We start from the raw sequence: 26,681 nt of genomic DNA on the forward strand, positions 1-26,681 counted from the left end.
TTTGTAGCGCACTGGGTAGGGAGTGGGGACCTAATTGAGACGGGGATTGAAAAGGATTCCAACGATCACGTGACAAAACGAGTTGAGCTGTGACAGGCAGGCTGTTCTTATTAAGAGAGCGCTTGCAAGTTTATTTGAGGGGTAAGAGAGTTCACTGGTGCAAATTTGACTGTAAACAACACTGAAAGGATTGACACCATTTCACGGTGTTGAATATAGATTTACACTTAAATTAGGGGGGGTTTAAATTTTCTGCTAAATTCTAAGCTAAATTCTCTACAATACATGGTCACGCATCAAACCACTCTGCATCACTTCGTCTACTTCTCAATGACTGAATCATGCAGAAATATGGCTTTTCATGACAAATTTTCATTTGTTTATTAACGTGTCACTGAATAATATTCTCTTACACTAGAAATTATTTCATACAATTCAGATGAGACAATTAATCAATTGCACATGTTAGTTAAAACAATGAGCCACAATGCAGCATTAGATAGGTTGCAACCTGAACATGTAACACGTTACAATATAAAGATTTTAAATACATTTTATAAGACCTCCCTTTATAGTAAATCAGCTGTGTGCAAAGAAAGATGAGCATTTCTCTCTGTATTTACATAATTATATTATTACAAAATAAAGAGTAAAGGATCATGGCACACACACAGACACATGCATACACACATGTTCACAACAGCAGCAAAATGGCACAAGGTCCTAGATAGCTTTCTGCTTCACTTATTCTAGAGTAGTATACTCTATTACTATATTCTATACATTGCAATAAAGAAAGAAAAAGAGGAAATCACTCAATGGCCATAAATTTAACTAAATTGATGATTACATGTGTAAAAGCACAAAAAAAAATCTCTTGACAAGTCACAAAAACTGAAATCTAACAGAAATAAAAAAAAAACTGTTTGACAATTTTGATAAATTGACTTTTCTGGTAAAAACAACAAACAACTCAAGAATCCAGTGATGTTTCTTAAAAAAAAATTACCACCAGTTCACCAGTTTTGAGAAACATCCTGTGAATTTGGTAAGAACACCAAAGAATGGCACTTTGCAAAGTGATTTACAGTCAAAACCTGTGTGATGCCAGGTTCAAAGACCTGTTGAAAAGTGCTTCATCAACTGTTAGTGCTTCAGCGAGTGCTGCCCACAGGGTCAGTCTATGGTCTTCACAGCTTGGCTTTGGGTGTTTGGTCCAGAAGGGTCTTCATATCTACCAGAGCGTCCTCCAGAGCCTGGACCATTCGTGCAGCATTTGTGTCTGCACAGCTGTTGAAAGCAGACACAGCAAAGTTGATGTGCTCCTCCATGGGGTTGTAGCACACGCCGTATCCATCAGGTACCACCGGGCCAAAACACATCACACAGTCGGTCTTTGCTGGAACCTGAAGAGGTACAGAGAGAAAAGATGTGATGCTCTTTTAAAGACATTCTACTGTAACAGTGTTTTAATGGTGGGAACAAGTAAAGAACACATTTAAAAGGGATGCCCCTTTTTAAGTTAGAAGACAGGTATCAGAGCTGATCAAGACATATTTTTTAAGGCTGCTGGATAAAGATAATACCTACGTTTGGAAGGATTTCCCTCCATTTCACCACTATATTAAGCCTGATCTAATTCTGGTTCTTGCTTAGGAATATTATTATGTGCTTTGTTTATGTGAGTGGTGTAGTGGAGGGACCGAGCCAAATGATAAAAACTATCTCAAGATTTTTCAGCCTGGTAAAAAAAACGATAGATAATAATCATGCATCATCTCAGAAATGGCTTAAAAGAGTGATTTTTGTAAAGTCAAAGAACTATAACTGAAATTAAGCAGTCTTGATTAAACAGCCATGTGTCTAAACAAAATGCTGCCAGAAAGATTTAAAACTTTTACTTCAATAGACAGAAATACTGAAATACAGCAGAAAAAAATGTAGAAATAATCAAGGTTTCATGCGATCTGTAATGCAAGGAATTTAACATGTGTTTCCATCAACTTTTGAGCAAACTGCAAGTGACTAAATGAAAATGCAAAAAATGTTCTATTATTTTTTGCGACCTGGCAGGACGCTTCTATTAAACACACTTGTACACTTAGTGCTTTACTGCCCAGCTATACCTCTCTGCCATGCGTTTTGTGTGAGGCACATGGAAAGGTGGAACACAGGGGGGGGGCAACACAGGTTTTCACAGTATATCAGGTATGCTCAAACAATTTATTGGCTAAAGTTAAAGGAAAACAACATTCATAAAATATCAATAAATTCCATATTCATAGCCTACACTGCCAAATTTTGTGAAGCATTAAAACATTTCATTATAAATATTTTGGATGGAAGTGTAGCTATTGTAGCATTTCAAAGTCATTTGGCAACCTTAGTGCTGAAAGATTAATAATTTTTATATTGAAATTCCAATTTGAGGTCAAATTTAAAATCACAATCCCTTCAAATTTTATGACAGAACACATTATCAGCAATTTTTGCTCTAAGTTTTAAATTGAGAACATTTAGCCTAAAAGCACAGAGCATGTGAACTGCCTGTGTTTACCAATTAGAAGCAGCAAAGCATCCATGTTCTATGCATGTGACATCATACCCATCACAACTAGTGTAATGCATTTAACATTTACGCTTAATGCAATAAAAATAATATTCTGGGTTTTTCTTTTAGCGAAAAATACAGGCCTAATTTATTTAACTAGTTATTTTATAGAAAATGATTTTCTATGCATTTAAAATCGCAATATTTGTAAAAAAAAAAAAAAAGAAAAAGAAAAAAAAAGGGTAATCTGATATTTTTGCCAAATCGTTCAGCCATAGACAGCCTAGAATATGTTAGGTAAAGTGGTTTGGTACTTTAACATATTTTAGGGTGTGTTTTATTGCTATATCATTCACAAAAATATATACGTCAGAATTAGTACTGTAAGACTAATATTAAAACACTTGGATTGAGGTCGGGGCAAAAATATTTGATAAGGACATCCTTATTATTAAAAGCGGGAATGACTGATTGCTAATACCTGGCTAGTTGAAAGGTTATAGTGGTTGGCTACAGCAAATGATGTGTCCATGAAAATATCTGGCAATGCTGACAAGTCTTCAATGGCCTGCAGCTTCAAGCCAAGTAAATGCCTGTCAATGGCCTGCCCACGGATTGCCTGCACAAAGACAGAAACAAACCTAAGGAGTCAGTACTGAGGTTGTGCAGTTATAAATATATCTCTTCTTTCAGTTAATCATGAAAATATATGATTAGTGTGACACTCCTATTGAGGGTTCTATGAGTATCCTGACCAATCACATGCATATTCATGAAATTGTCCCAAAATCAGAAGTTTTTAACAGAAGAAACTTTGGGCCTGTTAATCACTGTTCAACAGGCAAGTTTATTTATAAACTTGCTTTACAAATTAAATTAAATACAAATTAAATAAATACAAAAACATTTCAAATTATAACTTAAAAAGTAACTAAATAAAGAACATAAATGAAAAATATGATTAAAACAGTACAATTACATGCTTTATCTCACCATTGATCATTTTTTCTTGGGCAATTGCAATCAGCATAAAAAAAATCTTAAAGGAGGAAAGTGCCATTTACCATATCTGTGTAGGCTCTGTGTGCCTTCACTGCCTTTTCCAGAAGTGCCACCTTTTCTGTGTTCTAGTAATCAAAACAGCAAGACAGAGAAGCAAAATCTACATAAGAAAGTCTACTTAACAATTCAGCATTGTTTGAGGCAGTTAAGTTAGGCTATCTGGAGTATTGGGACACCTACACATTACACCGACAGGAGCTTTTATGACACTTTCTAAATCCAACCCCTGAAACACAAACTTACAGCATTATCCCTTCTCAACCAAACTTTACAGTTGGGACAAAGCAGTCAGGCAGGTAACATTCTCCTGGCATTCAGCAAACCCAGACAGAGAAGCATAATTTGTCACTCAACATTTCCAATACCCAAAAGTCCTATGAAACACCTGAATTCAATGATTTAGAAGTGTGTCCCAATACTTTTGTCCAGAGTGTGTAAGAAAAATAGCATGATACTGAATTTTATCTGTCCTGCCCACCACCAATTTCACATAGCAACAGCTTAGCTGTTCTGATAAAAAAAAAAAGACCTGTATCATTTAAATAATTAAAACATCTCAAGCTCTAGTGACTCACAAGTCAGAATGCAGTTTAAATGGAATGACTGTGTAGGGCTACTGTGTTTATATGCAGCCTGATAATCCTTTAATAATTAAACTATTAGCTCGACTGGAATAGAATTCATCCATGTATACACCTCAGTCGGAAAACACTAGTCTGACTGAGGCCATTCGGAATTAAATTTTTATCCTTTTGAACAAGGTGGGTAATCCTGCAAATAATCTGTTAAACAGAAGAATAATAGCCATGTATGTAATGAGTATAACTGATTACATTCCCAATTGGAAAAAGGTTTAAGTATGTGTTCACATCATAGCGAAAGTTTATGAAGTTCATGATGGGGGGAGCCAGAAACTGGTCTACAGAAGTTCAAAGTTCATGCTTTCACTTTAAAGGATGGCGGTGGGACTGGTGTCCAGCTTATGCGTCTCAAAACATGACGTCTTCCTCTCCCCCTTTCTTTACTAAATACATGTGAAGTACATTTTTCTGAGTCAGCCATAATTCTAAAGCAATTAAAAACACAAGTGCACCAACAGAAAACTCACATATCACACTGCTGCTCCTCTCACTCTGACACAACACACATAATGCTTGTTATCGTGGTAACGTCTACACTAAGTGGTACTCTGTGCATGCTTGTAATTTTGGATCAGATTACTTGTAGTTTTCATCAGATTGTTCAGGAGAGCATGTAACACCTTAGTTTTAATCTGTAATGAGAATGTATTAAAAAATATATTTGCATGTAAACACAGCCTGTGTCTACCTCTGTCTTAATTGAGTACATATTCAATTTCAGATTGTGCTCTTATTTTAAACTACTCCCGAAAGTGAAAAACTGATACAACTGAGCAAACCTGTTTAACAGGGTCATCCATGGTTTTGACAAAATTGGCAGAATCACTAGTTGCTGAGCGGATAGTGTCGGTTCGGCCCAGTTTGAACATGCGCAGAGAGGCACTCTCATAAGTGGCACAGCAACGCTTGTACGTCCTGAGGGTCAAGAGTGATGGAGGTCAAAAGACATAATCTGTGGCAAATTATACAATTAAATCTCTCTCAATCTGTCTATTTAGAGAAAATGTTACTCTGAAATCCCCTAAAATTTTCGGTACACACTTAAGGGTCAATTTTCTTAATATCTTTCCAAAAGATAAAGTCAGTGTTTACAGGACTTGGATTTTAGCTTCCAGAAAGACAGCATGCATGTCTCTTAATGAAAGAGTTTTAAGCCATATTAATAGGGCTTACCTGTAATATGCAAGCTGCAGAGCAACCTGAATAAAGGCATCAGGGCTCATCTTATAAGACTTTGGAACATTTTTGCCAAAATGGGAGAACACAATGACTTTCATGTCCAAGTCATGAACCATTCTGTAAAATGTACAAGAGTGATAATTAACAAAACATGCATATCTAAAGAATCTAAACAATAAAGAATGAAAGCTGTTTTCCTTCTCACATGTTCATGTTTTGCTTGGCCTCCTCAATGTCCCTCTTAATCTCTGGAGTAATGTTGAAGCGCAATTTTTTAGGCATGGGAAGAGGAACCATGGGAGTACGCACCATTTCTGACTTTTTCCTAATGAAGAAAACCAAATTCAGGACTTAGCAGCTATCACTGTTGCTAAAAATCTCACATTTCAAACCTGACACACCATCAAAAAACATTTTTACTTAAAATACCCTGTTTAAAAAACAAAACAAAACAAACAAACAAAAAAAACACTACTTACGTGTATTCCACCACATGATCAATCAGTGCCACAATTGGTGGGCCTTCTGCAGGGGCATGTTCATAAATCACACCACATGTTCCATCTTCACCAATGATAAACTAGAGAGAGATGATGGAACACAAAAAGAATTTTGAGTTAGGTGTACTGAAGTCTACTAAAAGTGACCTTTCACTTATGTCCCTTTGTGAACAACTTTTAATTAAATAAACAAAGGTGCATTCATGCTAACTTATTAGCGCTGTTAACAGAATTCTTTTTAAATGGGTCTACACTAAATGACTTTCAAATCTAAACAGATTTTAACAGAATTTTTGTTACTCTGCCATGACGACCCACACACTGGCAAAAAGAACACCACAGATTTTTTAGATTGGGGAACTGCCACTCACTAATGTCTTCCAGTTTTGTGATATGCTAGATGCAGACTACTTCTACAAACATTTGTGAAAGAATGGGTCGCTCTCAGGAGCTAAGTGAATTCCACCATGGAACTGTGATAGGATGTCACTTGTGCAAAAAGTCAGTCGTAAAATTTCCTTGCTACTAAATAATCCACAGTCAACTGTCAGTGACATTATAGTGGAAAGTGGAAGTGATTGGGAACAACAGCAACTCAGCTGCGAAGTGGTACGTAAAAGGACAGTGCAGGGTCAGCGGACGCTGAGGCGCATAGTGCCAGCAACTTTCTGCAGTCAATCACTAAAGATCACCTCCAAACTCCAATCACCTCCAAACATCATGTGGCCTTCAGATTAGCTCATCAACAGTGCGCAGAGCTTCATGGAATGGGTTACCATGGCTGAGCAGTTGCGTCCAAGCCTTACATCGCCAAGCACAATGGAAAGTGTCGAATGCAGTGGTGTAAAGCATGCTGCCACTGGACTCTACAGCAGTGGAGACATGTTCTCTGGAGTGACGAATCACGCTTCTTCATCTGGAACTCCAATGGACGAGTCTGTGTTTGGCAGTTGCCAGGAGAATGATACTTGTTTTAACTGCATTGTGCCAGTTGTAAAATTTGGTGAGGGGTTATTTTTCAGGACCTGGGCTCGGCCACTTAGTTTCAGTGAAAGGAAGTCGCAATGCTTCAGCAGACCAAGAGATTTTGGACAATTTTGTACTCTAAACTTTGTGGGAACAGTTTGGGGACGGCAAGCAAGGTCCATAAAGACATGGATGAGTGAGTTTGGTGTGGAAGAACTTGACTGGCCTGCACACAGTGAGTCCTGACCTCAACCTGATAGAACACCTTTGCGATGACTTAGAGTGGAGACTGTGAGTCAGGCCTTCTCGTCCAACATCAGTGTCTGACCTCACAAATGCGCTTCTAGAAGAATGGCTAAAAATGACCATAAACACACTATTGGCTCCCGAGTGGCGCAAACATCTAAGCGTTGGCCTCATCTTCAGGAGGTCGATCTCTGGTGATGCTACTTCTATCCGTAGCCAGGAGTCCAAGAACGCACAACTGGCCTCGCTCTCTCTGGGTGGGCAGGATGGGCCCCCTTGTCCCCCCATCACTCAACACAATGCCTAGTTAGAGCAGGTGTCTGTTAGATAACGTAACAGATCTGACGGTTGGGGTTTTCCGCCGAGCACATTTGGCTGTGCGTGCGTGAGTGTGTGTGCGTGTATGTTGCGTGAGCGGCAGTTCGAAAAGAAGTGGTGGCTGGTTTCACAGGTCTCAGAGGAAGCCTGTGCTTCACCCTCCTAGCGTAGATAGCATTGTGTGATTGGGGGAGTCCTAACCAATGGGTGGAACTGAAGAACACTAAATTGAGGAGAAAATAGGGTTTAAAAAAAAAAAAAAAGAAAGAAAAAAAAACACAAAAAAAACCTAAACCTTGTAGAAAGTCATCCCAGAAGAGTTGATGCTGTTTCAACTGCAAAGGGTGGGTCAACATCATATTAAACCCTATGTATTAAGAATGTGATGTCAAGTTGATATGCATGTAAAGGCAGACAACCGAATACTTTTGGAAATTGTATATTTGGAAGTGTATATGCGCTGGCATACTACCTTATACTTGTAAGGCAGTCCTATGGAAGGGGCATTTTGCTGCTACAGGAACTGGCAATTTGACTGGCATCATGAACATACAGGAAATTGAGCATTTGACTGGCATCATGGATTCTTCAAAATACCAGAAAAGAATGTATTGTCTTCAGTGTGTGAATTAAAGCTTCGTGATCACTGTACTTTTCAACAATATTGATCCCAAGCATACATTCAAGTCAACCAAAACTTGGTTCAGGAACTGGTTCTGGAATGTCCTTGAGTGGACATCTCAGTTCTCGAATTTAAATCCCTTTGAAAGTCTTTTATGGGACTTAAAGGAAGCTGTGGGTATGCCTACTGGAAGCATTTATTGGGGTTTATGAATTGTAAAGGATGTGCCACAAAACAATTTTGCACTGGACAGCCATGGAGGTTTCATTGAACTTTTAGCAGTATACTCAACTCAATGTTCTCAAAATTGCTTCAAAACAGTAATAAACCTTTTCCATCAAATTTTACTTCTATTACCAAATTGCCTTGCACTTTGATGGAGTTGAATGAGTTTTGAGTGCAGCTGTGTGTATATTTATACACCCACACACACGCACCCCACTGGGAAACTCAATTTAATTAAATAAGTGGGTTAATCTTACTTTTGTGGGCATTCATCACCTGGATCAGGTGTATTAGGTGATGCTAAACTCTGCCAGGTGGTAGAGAATTGGGAACCCCTGCCCTACAGGCTCTTTCTCTCTGTAGGAGTCAGGGAAACATAGATATTAAATTAGTATATTGGTCTGTCTGTTTTTCTTTTCTTTTCTTTGTTTGTCTGTCCATTTAGCTGTCCAGCCATCTGTTTGTATATTTGCTTGTCTGCCAGTTGTTTGTTTGTCTGTCTGCCTGCTCATTCATTCAACAAGACCATGCCAGCATTCCCTGGATGCATATCCAACAGTAATGTGAATGAGAACCTTCTTTAAGACACTGCGATACAAAAGCTGGATAATACATTTAGTGAGCACAGTGGGGTCTATTTTTTCAAAAGGTTTTTATATAATGCTGAATTTTAGTATCACACAAATAATTTTGGTATGGAATTTTATAACATTGCCATGTTGCTACAACTTCCCATACTATGCACTGTTTGTATTATTACTAAGCACTTCTTCAACAGCTTTAGAATAACATAACAGTAGTGTTTGAGCAAAGTGGCTTGATAAGGATTTTTAACTGTGCATGTTTGTCTATACTAACCTGAAGTGTCTTGTCAAACCAGCGGTTTCCGCTATTCCACCGACTGCCCCCTCCATGTAGCATCTGCACAGCTGCCCGAGTACGGTACATTTCATCTGAGACTCGAGGCATAGGAGCATCCAGACACACAGTGAAGATACTCTTCTGAATTGCCCGTACTGATTCCTTATTTGTTTTATCTGAAAGATGAGAACATAAAGGCTTTTGGAAAGGTACAGACCCAAGCTAGTTTATGATAAGTGAAGCAGCACCCTGAATTGCATAATAAGGCTTTATAAATAACTAGTGGGGGAGTGGGGGTGTAACAATGCACAAATTTCACAAAATGATACATTATTGTTTTTGCAACACAATAAATTTTTCATACAGAATTAGAAAACATTGCTTCTTTTTTTTTTTTGGTAATTCCCAAGTATGTCTGTAACATATAACTGGCACAAGTCACTTTTATTAGAAGACAGTCCAAAAAAAAAAAAAAAATAAATAAATAAAAATAATATATATATATATATATATATATATATATATATATATATATATATATATATATACATACATACATACATACATATATATATATATATATATATATATATATATATATATATATAAACAAACAAGTGTAGTACCTGTACATAAATAAAAAATGTAAACTAAAGGCTCACTACAAAAACAACTACAGGTAAGCACTATGAGATAATTTACAATCTTATATTGTGCATGCTCTATTAGATTTGATGCTCTACTTGCACTTTCTGGACCATTGCTGCTACACTGTGTTTTCACTGTTTTACTCAGGTTTTTCTACCTCAGTAATTGCTGTGTTTATGTATGTCATCTGACTGCGTGACTCACAGATCACAGCATGTTAATATATCTGCACCTTATTCCACTACCTCATGTCCAGAATGAGTGCTGTGTCGGTGCTGCACTGTCCTGTTTACTGTGTTTAATATCTGTTTAATTTATCGTATTTATTGTTTCTAATTAAATTTTTTGTTTACACACTGTGTCTGCACGTTCGCACTTTGTACTTTTTGTTCCTTGTTGCACCGTGTTGTTCCTGGAGGAACGTAATTTCACTCCACTGTGTACTTGTACATAGATGGAATGACAATAAAAGTCTCTTGACTTGACTAAAGTGTGGCTGAAATGAATACTCTGCCTAACTGCTGACTGAAGCGGGCCAAACATAGATAAAAATTGGTAGCTATCAACATCTCTGTGGAGCTAGTTGTTTGTTTCGGCTATTCAGAACTCAGCGGTCACTTGAATGCTGTGGGGTGAAATAAACTTGGCACAAAAAGTAAAGAAATTTGTGTTTGGTAGATTATTACTTTGTTGTAATAATGCTTCTTGGCAATAAATCTTATACCGTTGGAAAGCCTATTAATTTCCCTTTTAAATGGTGCCACATTTGTAAGGAACATGCATTTGTGGGATGAGCAGAAGACCTGAGTATGTGGGTTGCGCCCATGAAAAATTTGCCAAATCCTCTCTGCTAATGCCAAACTGTTTATTCTGCCATTGACTTGTTTGGTGTTTGATGGATTGGATGATTGAAGTTTGAAGAAACAAGACATATTGGTAATTTAACAATTTATTCATTTAACAAACAGGAGCCTCAGTAGTATGTGGAAGAACCATACACAGCCATAACAGCCTGCCACCTCCTCCTCATGCTGGTCACCAGCAGGGTCACACACTACTGTTGGATGGCATCCCATTCTTCAACCAGCATTTTTCGCCAACGTGATTGTGTTGGTCACTCTGGCACAAACTGCACACCCAAGCTGATCCCACAAGTGTTCAATGGGGTTGAGGTCAGGACTGCCAGCAGGTCATTCCATCCTCTCCACTCCAAAATTCTGGAGGTAGTCTCTGATAAACTCCGCTCTGTGGGGGCAAGCGTTGCCTTCTTGGAGAATAGAGTTCGGGCCCAGACTGTGGAGATATGGGACTGCCACTGGTTGCAGAATTTCATCACGATATCTCTCTGCATTGAGATTGCCTCCAATGATGACAAGCCTCGTTTTCCCCATACCATCACACTTCCTCCACACTTTGACCCTTCGATTCAACTGCTGTAGGCAGAATCTGGACTCATCACTGAACATAATGTTCAGGTTCCAGTGCACGTGTTGCCGACACTAGCGCAAATGGGCCTGACGGTGAAGGGCAGTCATGGCAGGCCTCCTCGCAGCCCGGTGAGACCAGAGATTTGCTGCGTGCAGTCTGTTCCGGGCTGTCTGGGCAGAGAGCCGTCAGGCATATCGTCCTGCAAATCTTGACTACAAATTTGTAGAAGACAGCCTACGGTACCTAAGTACTGACAGGGTGAGGAAACGATCTTATTGGGGTGTCGTCTTCTTGGGACGCCCACTTCGCGGCTTGTCTCTGACATCCCCCATTTTATGTAACTTGGCCTTCAGTTTGAAGATGGCACTAAGGCTCACTCCAAATAATGCTGCAACTTGCTGAAACATTTTGTGGCACACCAGCTTGAAGTTGCCCTATCCAGATCAAATGTGGCATGCTGATTCTTGGAGCAGACACCTACTGACCAAAGTAGCAGGTCCCATGCTCACAGGTGCCTGATTGACACCTGACTGGCAGCACCTGGGGGTACAAGAAGCTCAAAACAACTGTCAATAGCAACAGCAAAATAAGCTGTTTGGCAATGGCAGAGAAGATTTGGCAAATTTTTCATGGGCACAACCCGCAAACTCAGCATCCCACAAATGCATGTTCCTTACAAATGTTGCACCATTTAAAAGGGAAATTAACAGGCTTTCCAACAGTATAAGATTTAATGCCAAGAAGCATTTTTTACAACAAAGTAATAATCTACCAAACACAAATTTCCTTACTTTTTGTGCTAAATTTAGTTGCTGATGTTTGCATTTGCTCCAAAAGGTTGAAGTTGGCTTACTGAGGTGAAATGGAAAATGTGAATTTTCCCCTCGTTCTTTCTTTGTGTTTTCCCCTTGCTGTTTACTGGCACATTTAGGCCCAGTCCCATTTCACCCCTTGCCCGTAATACTTAGCCCTACCCTCCATTTTGCACGTTTACGTCTAGGGGCAGGGTTGTCCCGATTGTTGTTGAGATGGAGGGGTAGGGTGAAGTGTTGGGGCTATTTGTCCCTTCAAACAGAGATTTTTCAGAGGCACACTACAAACGGAGTGTTATGAGAAAATTCCCAGAATGCCCTGCGAATCATCGGCAAGATGGCTGCACAAGTGACCAAAGAGACACATAACTGTAAGTATTTCTCTGTTAAAAAGCCGTTGTATTGTAAGAGAACCATTGCAATAGCATTTTATGGTCATTTCCTTCATAACATGCATTAAAATCGCTAGTAATCCACTGATGTCCCGGTCATTACCTAGAGAAATTTCCCATTCCACCTTAAATGGTGCAGCAGTCACATTCTGGTACCTGAGGTTGCCTCACCATTTAAGGTGGAAATCGATCATGAAGCTGGTAATTAAAAAGCTAAGTTTAGCTTCATATCACCGTAGAATTCTTGGTGGTGATAATAAATATCTGCCCCCTCTTTGAAGGTATATGATGCCCTAAATGAATTTAAGCAGTAAGTAGCTGAACTTTCCCCTCCTCTGCTGTCACTGCAGACTGGCAGGGTCGCCTACAGAGCAGCGCCAATAGCTGTTAATGAAGTAATCTAGTTTTTTTGTTTGTGCTCTTTTTTATTCAGTGACTCGTTTGATTGATTGATGTGTAAAACTGAAGTTGTGAATGAATCGCGAGCGCCCTGCTTTCCAGTCTACTTCAGATAAATGGCAAATGTCAGTGTGATATACGACTATTGCTATAGTATGCCATCGAAGGAAGGCTAACCAAACCAGCTTTTTTCAGTACCTCTCTGCTATGTAATGGAACTTTTTTTTAGTTTGTGGTTGACACATTTAGACATATTATAGATTGAGGTGGTTCTCAGTGCACGGATTCCCTTCCCTTGAACTGAAATCTAAATGAAGTCCGAGATTTTATACTATTAATCACTAAATACTGTAAATACTTCCTTGTCCATATACATTATGACAGTAATATATGCTTTCCCAAAACAATTCAAAATACCTTTTTTCTTTCCTGCAACCTAAATCCACCTGATGCTGGAGTAAACCCACTTGTGCATACATTCTGTTAGGCCTTCTGAGAGCGAAGTAACAATGTGCAGTGCTAACCTTTTATCAGGTTGGCGTAGGCCTTGCCCCAGCTGTTGCGGTGGTTGGAGGTGAGGATGCCGATTGGCTCCTTGTTGGTCTGTAGGGAGGAGTTCCAGATTTTTTCCAGCTGAATGTAGAGCTGATCCACGGTCAGTGTCGTGCCATCACTGTTGTATACATCCAGAACAAAGAACTACAGCAGCATAGAAGAAAAAGGTTTATGTCAAAAGTGATGCTCTTACTCATGACCCTGCATCTTGAATAATGCATGCATATATTCTGACTATATGGTTTTGAGAAAATGCTTAGAAAGAGAGCTGCAGTAGAGGATCATCAGTCACAAGAAGGACATTGCTAAGAGGCCAATTCAAATGTTTTTGATATTGACACCAATACCAGAAATGACCTGCAGGAAGTTGATATAATAACTGACTGCAACAGACTGCATATTAACCATAAAAGGCTAACATTAACAACACGCATGAGGAATGTAAATCAGAAAGTCTATCTACTGAGGCTAATCAGGCAGAATACTTTAGGTTTTATGTTCTTGAAGAACATTGTAATAATAATTTTTAAGTACTTTGCTATGTACCATAATAATCGCTGCTGCACTATATCTGACTGCAGACTTCTGAAATATACACTTCCCCTAATAACATGGTATTTTTCTGAAATGTAAATATCCTCAGTGTTTTTTTTACTTAAGTAAGAATAAAACATCTGCCAAGCTTTTTTAAACATTAATTTTGTGTATATTTTCTAACACTTTTGATGTTACTATGAAGAGCAGGTTCAAATCAATACCTCCAAACTGTTCTTAAAACAACATTAATAACTTTTTTTCGTCCAAAGGTAGCTTAAATACTTATATGATGCTGCTATCACAACAATGGGACATAATGCATGGTGTCACCAACTCTGGTCCTTGAGATCTATGAATCTGTGGAGTCTGGTTCCAACACCAATCTGCCACACCTGCTCCAGCTAAATAACTTCTTCAGAAGGCCCTTACTGGCTGGATCAGATGCATTAGTGTTAAGCAGTGTTAGGGAACTGCAAATGCAGGTTGAAACTAAACTCTGCAGGGAAGTAGATCTTCAGTAGGAAGGTTTTTGAGTACTGTTGAATAGTATTTTACTACCTTGTAACTGTTATTAGCTAGGAACCAACTTGTGGGAAAACATACATAGTAATATGGTAATAATAACAGAAATAGACATAAAATGAAATACAATAACACAAATATACATTGGCAGAAATAAAATGTGGGTTAACTGCCCAAATAAAAACCGTTTTACACTCTTACAGAATAAATTTACCCAACTTTATTTTTATAAAATAAAAACTGCATAATACACCATAGCGGAGAAGCAATGCTCAAACACTCGGAAAGTTAATCAGCGATAACTGGTGCAACTCAGGCATGTGCCTTCCACTGCTAACCTGGTAATTGTGCACCACAGTGATGTGACTAGGAGGCCTCTTGTTCAGTGCATAGTTCACCACCGAGTCGCTCTTGATTCCTGGTATACGGCAAGAGCACAGCACCTGGTAATACTGGTTCATACACAGCATCTTCCCACCCAGATACTCTATTGGCAAAGTTTCACTGCAACACAGAACACAAACCTGTAATGTAGAGACTACAAACCCAAAAGACAGATCTACTGCCATAAACCCAATCTCGGCCTTAAATGTGTTACTCTGCTTTACAAAGGCTGATTATAAATACTGACTTGATGATTACATTTAAAATTTGTGAAAGGCTTGTCTCATTTTTGATACTAACATGGCTACCATTGTTGCTGCTCAGAAATGCCCCAACATGGAAACCCATTTCTGCTGAAGCTGATGGCAGCAGTATGTGAAATTTTGGCTTATGTTTGACCTCTCAAAAATTTTTAATCATGTCAAAATAAGTCAGGCTCCTATACAAAAAAAGATGTTTCCTAAAGAGGGGGTATATTACGCTGGTGTTTGTAGATAACCTGCTGAACTTCCCCCACAAGCACAAACTGTCCGTTATTTTACAGTTTCTCTTAAAAAAAAAAAAAAAAAAACCTCTGCCCCAGGTCTTGTAGGATACCTAAATATGCAGTGTTTGCATGCCTTATTCTCATGTATACTAATACTAACCCCTCAATTATAGACTAATGACCTCATACATCTTAAATATTAAATAAATGTAAATAAGTAAGTCTTTAATTAAAAAAAACTGGACCAATTCTACCTTCAGGTGTTGCTAAAAGGAAGATCATATAACACAACTGTAAACACACTCTTGCCTTTTTGAAATGTTTTACTGACATCAAGTTTGAAATAAGTGTACATTTACCAAAAAGAAATTAAAGTGAAAACATTTTTTTATGTCAAACTGAATTAACTAAATCACTGCACTGCACTGTCACAACTTTTTTTGGAATGTATGTTTATATCTTTACTGGTATTAATGATAATTGACAATCATAATAATATAACAATATGGACAAGCTGTTTTATTACATACTAATTTTCTCACATTCTGTATAGACACAAATTTGAACGTACAAATATACCAGTGAACTTGATGGAATGAAGATGAATAAAGGTCAAGGGCTGCAGGTTATTGTGTACTTTGACAATAGTTTTTAAAGTGAAATCAAGGCTGCAATATATCACTCACTTGTCAATCATACTCTTGAAATCCAAAACTCCAGCAATCAGTTTAGCAGCATATCTGTGAGGATCAGAGAAAACTGCAAGTTAATACTAGGATGTACAAAGGCCAATATTTTATCACTGTCCAAAAAAAGTAACTTTTTTTGTTTTTATTGTTCTATGCCATCTAAGCACAGCTGCTGTACTTTATATTGTGTGAAAATTTCATGATGACTTGACCAATAGAAAATGCTTGGAATAAAATCTAATTACCATCACATTAATGTACACTGAAAGTAAAGAAGGTTTTTGTCCTTTCCTCTAAATTTGCCATTTTTCACATACTTGCTGTTATTTGGACAGTGATGATTTCCTAATAGACTTTGGTCTACCATGCAGATCAAAACAAATAATATCATCACAGGATTGTGTACATAGTACTTGCATAATCATCTGATAACTTTTTACTCCATGTGCTCAACCTATCACAGGCTAGCAGACTCCACAGTGCTGATCTGAGGCCAGTCAATAATTAATCAAAAGTGAGGATTTATGAAAGAGACCTAGCACTAGTTTAGGACTTTCTGCAGATAACAGCAGTGTGTGCTCTCTGAATAGCTCAGCCCAGATCGGGTTAGTGTGTACAAAGGTCAGCACCAGAGCCATATTTATTATTAGACTTGGAAACATTCACTAATCTTGAACCTGATCTTACTCAAGCAAAACATCATGTTTTAAGTCATTTTACATAGTTGTGTCTCAACTAATACTCTAATTAGTATAATTTATTTCTATGTATACCATTTTTTACTTCTTTAAAATCCACAATAATTCATCTGCACAAAAGCAGATCACTTGCATATTACTTTCTCAATGCCTAATCAAATAATATTCATTATTTTAATCCTTCAGTGTACAGATAAAGTCAATATTTTGACCTTATTTGACCTTGGCGGTCACTAAATTCCAAACGAGGGAGGACAACTCCAGGACTGGAATGGACAACCACAGGCAGCCGATAGTCCAGATAGGCTGTCTGTAACCACCAGTCAGACAGCTACAGAAGAAGAAAAAAGGGAAGAGGAAAAGAAAGTAATGCAGTAACTACAGTAATACACTGTTGATCTGAGTTACTGTTTCATGTATACATTTTTGTTGAGACAGTCAACAAAACTACACTGAACTTAATTTAACTGCCTTTCGTAAGTACCAAAAAAAAGAAAGACTGCATACTCCTCTAGGTGTGTCCCCATCATTAAGCTGTGCAAACAGTAAGAAACAGCTATAGGCCAAAGTGTAAATTACATATTGTGAAACTATATCTCATAATAACACACACACACACACACACAAACATCTTCTAATCTGCTTCTCCTTCTGGGCCACGGGGTCTCATAATAACAGTGCTGCCAAATCAATTCAGAAAATCAAGGGCAACATCTTTATCAAAGAAGTTGTACAAAAATATATTTATATAGAAAACTATTACAGGAACAGTATTTGCAATTCAAGTTTGGTCATCACTCCACAACGACAGTGACATTCTGATGCATGTGATACAAAGCACTGTGGGTATTCTGTGTCCTGCAGTGCAGATCATTTAGACCCTATCTACTGCAGTGGATTTTTGGATTGCAATAACTTTGTTTTGCACTGCCAACTGGTAGCAGACTGGTGATGTAGTGATACAAAACTGTATATGGCAATTTAATTGCTCCACTTTTGGAAAGTTAAATCTGTCCATAGAGCATCCTACCCAGTTGTCTGTCTTGCGCGATCGGTGCTCCAGGCCCTTCTGCAGCCTGTCTCCAACCCCTCCTTGTGCCTGAAACTCCTTCACCAGTTCCTGTGTGTTCTTCAGCATCTCCGAGTCCACTATTGGCTCCAGAGCAGCCAGATAACGGTCGCATGTTTGTTTCAGGGGCGGCACAGGGAGTTTAGGGAGACTCTCCTGATGGGCCAGGTAGCGCCCTGGAATCCTTGTTAAAGCCACCGGTTTCAAAAGGCTGGAGGGCTTCACCATGCCGGTCTTTCTCTAAATGAAAGTGGTGCCCAAAAAAAAAGATTAACATCCTGTAACACCTGCCTGACTACAGGTGTTATGAAACAGACTAAAAATTGACAGTCAAGTGCACTTTTACCATCTACACTCCAGAACTCCAGTTAGCCCAATTATACTAAACAGTTTCTGCTAATTATATGGCTCAAGATAGGATAGTTTACTAAATACTGCAGCTTACAGCAAAAAAAAAAAAACACTAGGCAGCATCTAAATATAAGGTACCCTAACGAGTATATTTCAGTGACTGTACATTGGTATTTCAAAACATTTTGTGGAGAAAACCCAAAGTGTTCTAAAATACCAATGTACAGTCACTATCATATATATGTACACATATATGTATTTAGTTCTGACGGTCTTACCTCAAAACAACAGCCTACGCTGGGAGCTAAATCGGTGGATGTACGACGTGGTACTTGTTTTGTTAGTCAACAGATTTAGCTGTTAGCTAGCTTAACTAACCTACACTCCATAACATCATTGCTAACACGTAGTGAACCGTTAACGGCAAAGTTCAGTTAGAGACACTCGTAACTTACCATAGCCACTTAAGATAACGTTACCTTACATCAGACACTCAGCTGTTCAGTCACTGAGCTGACCTAAGTTAGTGTGCGGTGCATGTTGAGGTTATACAGTTCCAAAGGTCTATTTGTTAGACAAGTTCACTCTGTCGCTGCCGCACTTCAGCTAGCTAAGCTGCTATGCTACACTCTCGAATGGAAGAGAAACGTTACTTTACCGTCTCTAGCACAAGAATGATGCTCCTTTTAGCTAACTAAGCTTACAAGTTGTAGCTATTTATCAGCCTCAAACTGCGGCGGTTTAGTGCGTAAGTTAGCATTTTTTATATGGTCTGTACTCACCAGAGTTCTGGCCAGAAAACCTAATACAGTCATTGTGGAAGTTATTTGACTGAAACGCCCCTAAACACACAAGAAGAGAAGAGGCCTCCGAGCTCAAACGAAGGACGCGCAGATTCAGCTGTACTGCTGCTGCTGCTGCTGCTGCAGCACCACCATACGACCACTGGGGGCCGCTCAACTGGCACAGCATGCCACCATAGACATCTGACACCAGCATGTATGTATGTATGTATGTATGTATGTATGTATGTATGTATGATTGATTGAATGAATGAATGAATGAATAAAATAAATAAATAAATAAGCAAGTAAGTAAATGAAAAGTTCGAATTCGTAATATATACAATTTTCATTGACAAGATATTTATAATTAAGTTATTTTGTTTATTCAAAAATACAAAATCATAACCATAATTAAAATGAATATTAAAGTCTATAATAAAGCGTCCAAATAATTACATCAGTTGTTAATGGTGTTGAAATTCAACGTTAAAGACCCCTTGAAAGGTCATTTTTTTAATATAAGTTTGCGGATCAGTTCAGTAGGTTTGCACTCAGGACTCACATGGAAATAAATACTGTTCACGTGCGGCAAAATTGCAGTATTCATTTTAAAACTGATTCATTTTAAAGCAATCGCAACCTACCCTACACACACACACACACACACACACACACACACACACACACACACACATATATATATATATATATATATATATATATATATAAAACATACACAAATATATATATATATATATATATATATATATATATATATATATATATGTATGTATGTATATATATATATGTATATATATATATATATATATATATATATATATATATATATATATATATATATATATATATATATATATATATAAAACACACACACACACACACACACACACGCGCCACTCTTCCCCCAGGGTCGCGGGGTAAAAGCAAATACTTTTATTATTTTAAAATGGATGGACTAAACATTCGAAAATAATTTACATTTTAAAACAATTTTTAATATGTGAAACCACAACATAGATTAAATATTATTTTAAATTCAATTTAAAATCATTTTAAAACGCTGTGTTTACTTTATTGGAGGTGAAAGGTCGTGTTGCCCAGCCCTCTACCAACATGGCGGAGAGCGAGCAGCAGCCAGGTAAATTATGAAGGAAATAGCGTCTGCAACCCGCCACACTTTTCTCTAAAATAGGTTCATGCGGGGCGAATACTGATTAAAAGTGCGACCAACGATTATTTTATGAGAAGCCGAGGGCTTGCTGGTTTGGAGACGGATATTTTTACCGCGCCTCATTCACTGCAGACGAGTGAACACTAGCTTAGCAGTTAGCTCGTTAGCTGCTATAGCTAAAGCTAGCTGGCGTTTTATTGAGAAACAGTCTTAAGTCAGAGCTTCACTGATCTGAACTTCTGAATCATATTTAATAATTATTGCAGTCTGCTGTGTTTGAGAACTTAGAGTTGTAGCTAGTTTTACAGACGTAGAAGAGCTTGTTCTGCTTTACTGAGTAGGTTCTCATTAACTTGAATCAAGCCCATATTACTTGAAAATTACAAAACTATTTTTATGCATTTTATTGAGCGTAGTGGTGTGGTGGATGTACTGACAGGTATGTGTCTGATCATTCATAACTGGATGTTGCCTAAGCACTAGGTCTGCTTTGGTCCAGCTCTTGTGGACTAGCTCTCCTCCTTTTTGCTGCCATTGAACATCTCTTTAATAACTATGACTAAACCCAGAATAAGCTGTGAATAGTGATGATTAACTCTGAATAACGTCGCTGGACAGTGTTTCTCTTTGTGTGATTTGAATTGATAAGTATAAAATACACTGCTATTCTTATTTACTTTGGAAGGTTCAGTCCTGTTCCACACAAAATCGAGAACGTTCCTTCATATGTTGGCAAATTAAATTAAATTGTTATTGCATTTTTTTTGTGTAAAACTGACTGTAACACATGTTTCAGCACACTAGGCATTTTAACGTTATTGATTTTTTGCCAAGTTTTATCTACCATACTATTTTGGTACTTCTACCAGTATTATCAGTGCACAACATTGGTGCATCAGTATAATATATGTCTGAAAGATTGGATTTTTAAAGCAGAAAATATCTGTGGTTGGGTTTTTTTTTTCTTCCTGTTTTTGACATGTGCAGTAACAGAACACTATTTGGTAAGCATGAATAGTAAATGTCCATGCTAGAAAAAGAACAGACCAACATACCTGGTCACCATGTTGATAGTAACCTGAAATCACAATATGTTTATGAATATGCTCCCTGGTGCATAAAACATTTTTTATTGTAGTATTAAAATATTATAGTATTGAAAAAGTTTTGCCCTAAAACATGTTTTATAAATACATTCATGGTGGGGAGGTACATACAGGGCATTGTGGGGCAAAATAGGAGAATAGGGAGTTAAAAAAAAACACACACACATATATAATGTTTGTGTGTATGTATGTAAGTAAAATGTGTGTGTGTGTGTGTATAAAGAAATTATAGAAATCTAAGTTGGTAACTTTCACTTTCAGTCCACTGTTTTATATCAAACTAAACTCTCAATAATTTTATTTACAGCTCAACAATTGAATTATGCAGCAATTCTGTAAAAGTCTGTTTTCTCTTTCTGCAATATTGATTTTGTTTTGTTTGGGAAAGAGCTAGAGTGAGTGAATGAGCATGAGTGAAAATTTCCATTGGTACTTTCATTCATGCATGACTGACAGATTGATCTAACAAAGAGCTAGGGAGGAGGACGTTAATCCTAGAGGTTTTCCTTTCTTTCTGTGATTACAGTACAAATTCTGAGATTATAATCGTATGCATGGATTTTGGCTTTAGATAGTCAGTGATTAACATCTGTGGCATAGGTTATGTTATCAGCATAGAGTACAGATCTTGCATATCATATATGTATACAATGTAACTGCCAGAAAAAAAGTCTAATGAAGGTCGAATTTGGATCATTAGAAGTCTATTCTTCTGTTATGTAACCTTTGGCCCTGTTTCTAGGTCAGCCACAATAAGTTTGGTATTTAATCTTGAAAAGGTTTAGTTTGTAGATAGCTGTCAGCTGTTGTGGCTTAAGTTTGCATATATGCTTCACTGTTACACAGAAGTGGTTCTCTATTCACTTCCCAGGGCTTAGATAGAGCAAACAATATGCAGCATCATGGGGCCCAAGGATAAATTAGACAATATCTGCTGTTTAGTGCTTTTGTTTGCTGTACAATGTGTTTGACTGCAATGCATGTAATTTGTTGTTTTGAAGAACAGTTCAACAGGGGGCTTTCTAGCCATCAAGTGGGAATTGTCCATAGTTGGCTGATTTGGGAGGTACAAATGCATTGAAAGTTAAATAGCATTAAATATATTTAAATGAATATAAATAAAGAAAAATATAAAGTTTTAAATTTCATTTCTGTAAATGTCACTTTCTTCTGGTTAATGCTTATTGTGTAAGGTTTCATTTGGTGTCATTTTATGAGAAATAACAAAACAAACAAAACAAACTGTCAGGTTTGTAAGACATTTCTAACATGGAGTACAAGTACCCAGAAAGCAAGCTGTTGTCTTTATAAATGTAAAAGAGAGAGAGCTTTAACTTTGAACTTGGGTTTGCCCTTTGCACAGGTGCCTCTCCTGAAGATGATAGACCTCCCATACCTGTCAACTTCATGGTGCCAAAGAAAGAGATCAGCATGGTTCCTGATATGGGCAAATGGAAGAGATCTCAGGTGTGTGTTACCACTGTCTTATTAAGACTGCATTATTTCTAACCCATTAGTTAGACCTTCCTTTTGTGTCCTTCCTTTTAATATATTAACTCCAAGGAATTGTTTGGTGAACAAGGTATCTGAATTGTACTATTACAAGCACATCAGCTATTGTGATGCCATGCACGTGTAATCTTGAATTTTCACAAAAAAATGTAATGTAGCCTCCATATACCTGTGTGGCCTATATGCAAGGTAACTGGAGTTAGCATTTTGTTAATTTGTATAGCTTACAGTAAGACATACAGTGCTGCGAAAAAGTATTTGCCCCTCACCCGTTTTCCTCTTTTTTTTCTAATTTGCCACATTTAAATCTTTTAGATTGTTAAACTGAATTTAATATAAGATAAAGACGATACGAGTAAACATAATATATGGCATTTAAATGATGATTCCATTTATTAAATATAAAGATTTATGCAAACCCATATAAAAAAATAAGTAATTACTCATAAACCTAAAAACTGATTGTGCCACCCATCACAGTAACAGCTGCAATCAAAAGTTTGCAATAACTTGCATTGAGTCTTTTACATCACTGTGGAAGAATTTTGGCCCACTCCTTCTCTCAGAATTATTTTTTAATTTGGCTAGTTTGAGCATGAACTGCCCTTTTAAGGCTTGCTACAGTATCTCAGTAGGAAGACAGGACTTTGACTCGGCCGCTCCAAAACCGTATTTTGTTTATTTTGAGCCATTCAGAGGTGGACTTGTGTGATTTGATTCATTGTCCTGCTGAATAACTCAACTATGCTTGAGCTTTAGGTCACAAATGACATTTTCCTTCAGCGGAATTCATGGTTCCATTAATTATTACAAGTCATCCAGGTCCTGCAGAAGCAAAGCTGCCCCAAACTATCACACTACCATCTGTGGTAGCACACTACTACTGTGTTGTTGGTGTGATGTTCTTATGGTGGAATGCAGTATTAGCTTTATGCCAGATGAAAAGGGACCCATGTCACCCAATAAGTTACAGCTTTGACTCATCTTTCCACAGAATAATATCCTCAACGTCTTGGTGGTCAGCTAGATGTTTTTTGGCAAATGCAAGAAGGCCCTTTATGTTCTTTTTGGTCTGCAATGGTTTGCGCATTCCAGCTCTCCCATGGACATTTTTGCCCATTGTCTTTCTTATTGTGGAATTGTGTACATTGACCTTAACTGAGGCAAGTGAGGCCTGCAGTTCTTTAGATGTTCATCTGGGTTCTGGGCAGGGCCGGCCCTTCCATTAGGCGATATAGGCAAATGCTAGGGGCGGGGGGTGCTTGCGTGCATGTTTTTTTTTTTTTTTTTTTTATTAACAAATGAACAATTAATAAATATGAAAACAAGCAAAGTCCATATAATCATAACTTCATTGTTTAATAATATTAGTCAAATTAATAATTGTTATAATAACAACACACAACACCTATCACCCACGCGCCCTCCCTCCCGCCGCCGCATGCTCTACGCACCTCGTTACTGTTTCTCTGTGAGGAAAAAGCCACAGAGTGAGTGACATCTCACCGTAAAGATGTCTAAAAGGCAGAAGTCTTCTGGTGCCCAGGGCAGAAAAAGGAGAAAAGAGGAGGAAGAAAGGTGGCAAAAAAACAGAGGTAATATAATATGGTGAATTAACCATATGTATGTTGTACAGTAAAAGTTCCCTTCAGAAAAAAAGTTACTAGCTAGCAAGTGATAGCATCAGTTACCCCCTTCCCTAAACTCATTAAAGAAATTTTAAGACCCCCCCCCCCCCCCCCCCCCATTTTCACTAAATAAGCAGGTGTTAATCCTCGTTGATTAGAGACTCTCTACAATAAGCAGAAAGTTGTTCTCTGCACTACTTTATGTAAAATAGTTTTAAAATATTTTTTGTGCAACACCTTTATATTTATTTATTGTTATACGGTTATATTTATAATTCATTTACTTTTTATTTGTTTCTTTAATACTGATTTTACTGTTTTACTGTTGTTTTCGTTCTAAAATAAAAAAAACTCAAAAACATAAAGCTTTGCAGTGTCTGTGTGAGTGTATAAACCTGATGATTCGTGATGCAGGGGGCACCAAGCAAAATCTCGCCCAGGGCACCACATTGGTCAGGGCCGGCTCTGGTTCTGGGAGACCTCCTAGATGAGTTGTCAGTCTGTCTCTTGGTGACATTTTGTTAGGCTGACAGTTCCTGGGACGGTTCACCACTGTTCCAAACTTTCTAGATATGTAGATAAAGGCCCTGACTGTGGTTCACTGGAGTCAATTTATAAGGTCAATGGCCTTATAAATCTCCTTAAACTGGTAGATTTCAGTGACTTAGTTTCATGTCTGTATTTGAATCTCTTTACAGCATGTCATCATGTGTTGCTTTTTGATACATTCTACTCTGCTTCACATTGCCAGACAGGTTCTGTTTAAGTATATTTGGATTCAACAGATCTGGTAGTAATCATGCCTGGGTGTGACTAGTGAAATTGAATACAATAATTAATTTAATTTGGTTAACTGGTTGATTTAGTAGCTAAGGGGCAGTTCCTTTTTTCACATAGGTCCAAGTAGGGCTGAACAGCATTTTTTGAAACCATCATTTTTGTTTACTTGGGTCTATTATTAAAGGTAGTTTAAGAGCTGAAACATTCAAGTGTGACAAATATGCGATGATAGAAGAAATTGGGAAGCGGGCCAATACTTTTTTCACAGCATAGTACCATGTCTTAAACATTGACAAGTCCTCAGTGAAGACCCACATGTTTGAACGAATTGAGAGAAGTATGTAGAAGTGAGGGTTGGCTGTTGGTTTCTAGCCTCTTATAGGAGTAAAATCTGGAGACCAAACAAACACTGTATTTCAAAAAGTATTCTGTCATCTGCCTTCACACACATATGAACTTGAGTGACATCCCATTATTAATCCCTAAGACTTAATTTAAAGTCAGCTCACTCTTTGCAGCTATAACAGCTTCAACACTTCTGGGAAGGCTTTCCACAAGGTTTAGGAGTGTGTTTATGGGAATTTTTGACATTTTTCCAGAAGCGCATTTATGAGTGCAGACACAAGAAGGCCTGGCACACAGTCTCTGCTCTAATTTATCCCAAAGGTGTTCCATTGTGTTAAGGTCAGGACTCTGTGCAGGCCAGTCTAGTTTTTCTACACCAAACTTGCTTATCCATGTCTTTATGGACCTTCCCTTGTGCACTGGTGCGTAGTCATGTTGGAACAGGAAGGGGCCTTCCTCAAACTGTTACCACAAAGTTGGGAGCATGAAATTGTCCAAAATCTGTTGGTCTGCTGAAGTATTAAGAGTTCCTTTCACTGGAACTAAGGGGCTGAGCCCAACTCCTGTAAAACAACCCCACACCTTAATCCCCCCTCCACCAAACTTTAAACTTGGCAGAATGCAGGTAGACAAGTACCGTTCTCCTGGCAACATCCAAACCCAGATCCATCCATCAGATTGCTAGGTGGAGAAGCGTGATTCATCACTCCAGAGAACACATCTCCACTGCTCTAGAGTCTAGTGGCGGCGCTTTCCGCCACTGCTTTCGATGTTTTGCATTGCGCTTGGTGATGTAAGGCTTGGATGCAGCTGCTTGGCCATGGAAACCCAATCCATGAAGCTCTCTACGCTGTTCTTGAACTGATCTGAAGGCCACATGAAGTTCAGAGGTCTGTAGCGATTGAAAGTTGAACAGAAAGTTGGCGACCTCTGTGCATTATGGGCCTCAGCATCCACTGATCCCGCTCTGTCATTTTACGTGGCCGACCACTTCGTGGCTGAGTTGCTGTCGTTCCCAATTGCTTCCGCTTTGTTATAATCTCACTGACAGTTGACTGTGGAATATTTAGTAGTGAGGAAATTTGCCATGGAAGTGATTGTAACACCTGAATTCAATGATTTGGATGGGAGACTGAAAACTTTTGGCAATATAGTGTATTGGCTAATTGATTGCATTTGGAGAAAAGTTAA

At 38.1% G+C, this 26,681-nt stretch overlaps 2 protein-coding genes across 5 annotated transcripts in view; one reads left to right on the forward strand and one right to left on the reverse strand.

Annotated features, from left to right (window-relative positions):
* Nucleotides 1-352: 352 nt before the first annotated feature.
* Nucleotides 353-19,054, reverse strand: crata (carnitine O-acetyltransferase a). Of its 3 annotated transcripts, none has more exons than XM_017697808.2 (14): nucleotides 18,925-19,054; nucleotides 17,753-18,031; nucleotides 16,935-17,053; nucleotides 16,022-16,075; nucleotides 14,803-14,968; nucleotides 13,375-13,549; nucleotides 9,169-9,347; nucleotides 5,913-6,013; nucleotides 5,639-5,758; nucleotides 5,428-5,550; nucleotides 5,034-5,169; nucleotides 3,616-3,678; nucleotides 3,033-3,170; nucleotides 353-1,406 (listed from the first exon to the last, which is right to left on the reverse strand). In XM_017697808.2, the coding sequence occupies exons 1-14, from the start codon at nucleotides 18,955-18,957 to the stop codon at nucleotides 1,191-1,193; spliced, it is 1,902 nt and encodes a 633-aa protein (XP_017553297.1). In that variant the 5' UTR covers nucleotides 18,958-19,054; the 3' UTR covers nucleotides 353-1,190. The 3 variants fall into 3 exon arrangements, with proteins under 3 accessions (XP_017553297.1, XP_017553306.1, XP_037389332.1); XM_017697817.2 differs by lacking the exon at nucleotides 18,925-19,054 and adding an exon at nucleotides 18,598-18,666; XM_037533435.1 differs by lacking the exon at nucleotides 18,925-19,054 and adding an exon at nucleotides 18,421-18,521.
* ptpa (protein phosphatase 2 phosphatase activator) overlaps nucleotides 19,001-26,681 on the forward strand; it is a 29,259-nt gene continuing 21,578 nt past the window's right edge. Inside the window, exons 1-2 of one of the 2 annotated variants that reach the window (XM_037533436.1) lie at nucleotides 19,001-19,141; nucleotides 22,589-22,692. In XM_037533436.1, the coding sequence (XP_037389333.1) occupies nucleotides 22,633-22,692 (60 nt within the window). In that variant the 5' untranslated portion in view covers nucleotides 19,001-19,141; nucleotides 22,589-22,632. Of the gene's footprint in view, nucleotides 19,142-20,023; nucleotides 20,087-22,588; nucleotides 22,693-26,681 lie in introns of those variants that run through there. The other variant, XM_017697830.2, reaches the window with a different exon arrangement.

Source organism: Pygocentrus nattereri, chromosome 23, assembly GCF_015220715.1.
Source record: "Pygocentrus nattereri isolate fPygNat1 chromosome 23, fPygNat1.pri, whole genome shotgun sequence".
Classification (NCBI taxonomy): Eukaryota; Metazoa; Chordata; class Actinopteri; order Characiformes; family Serrasalmidae; genus Pygocentrus; species Pygocentrus nattereri.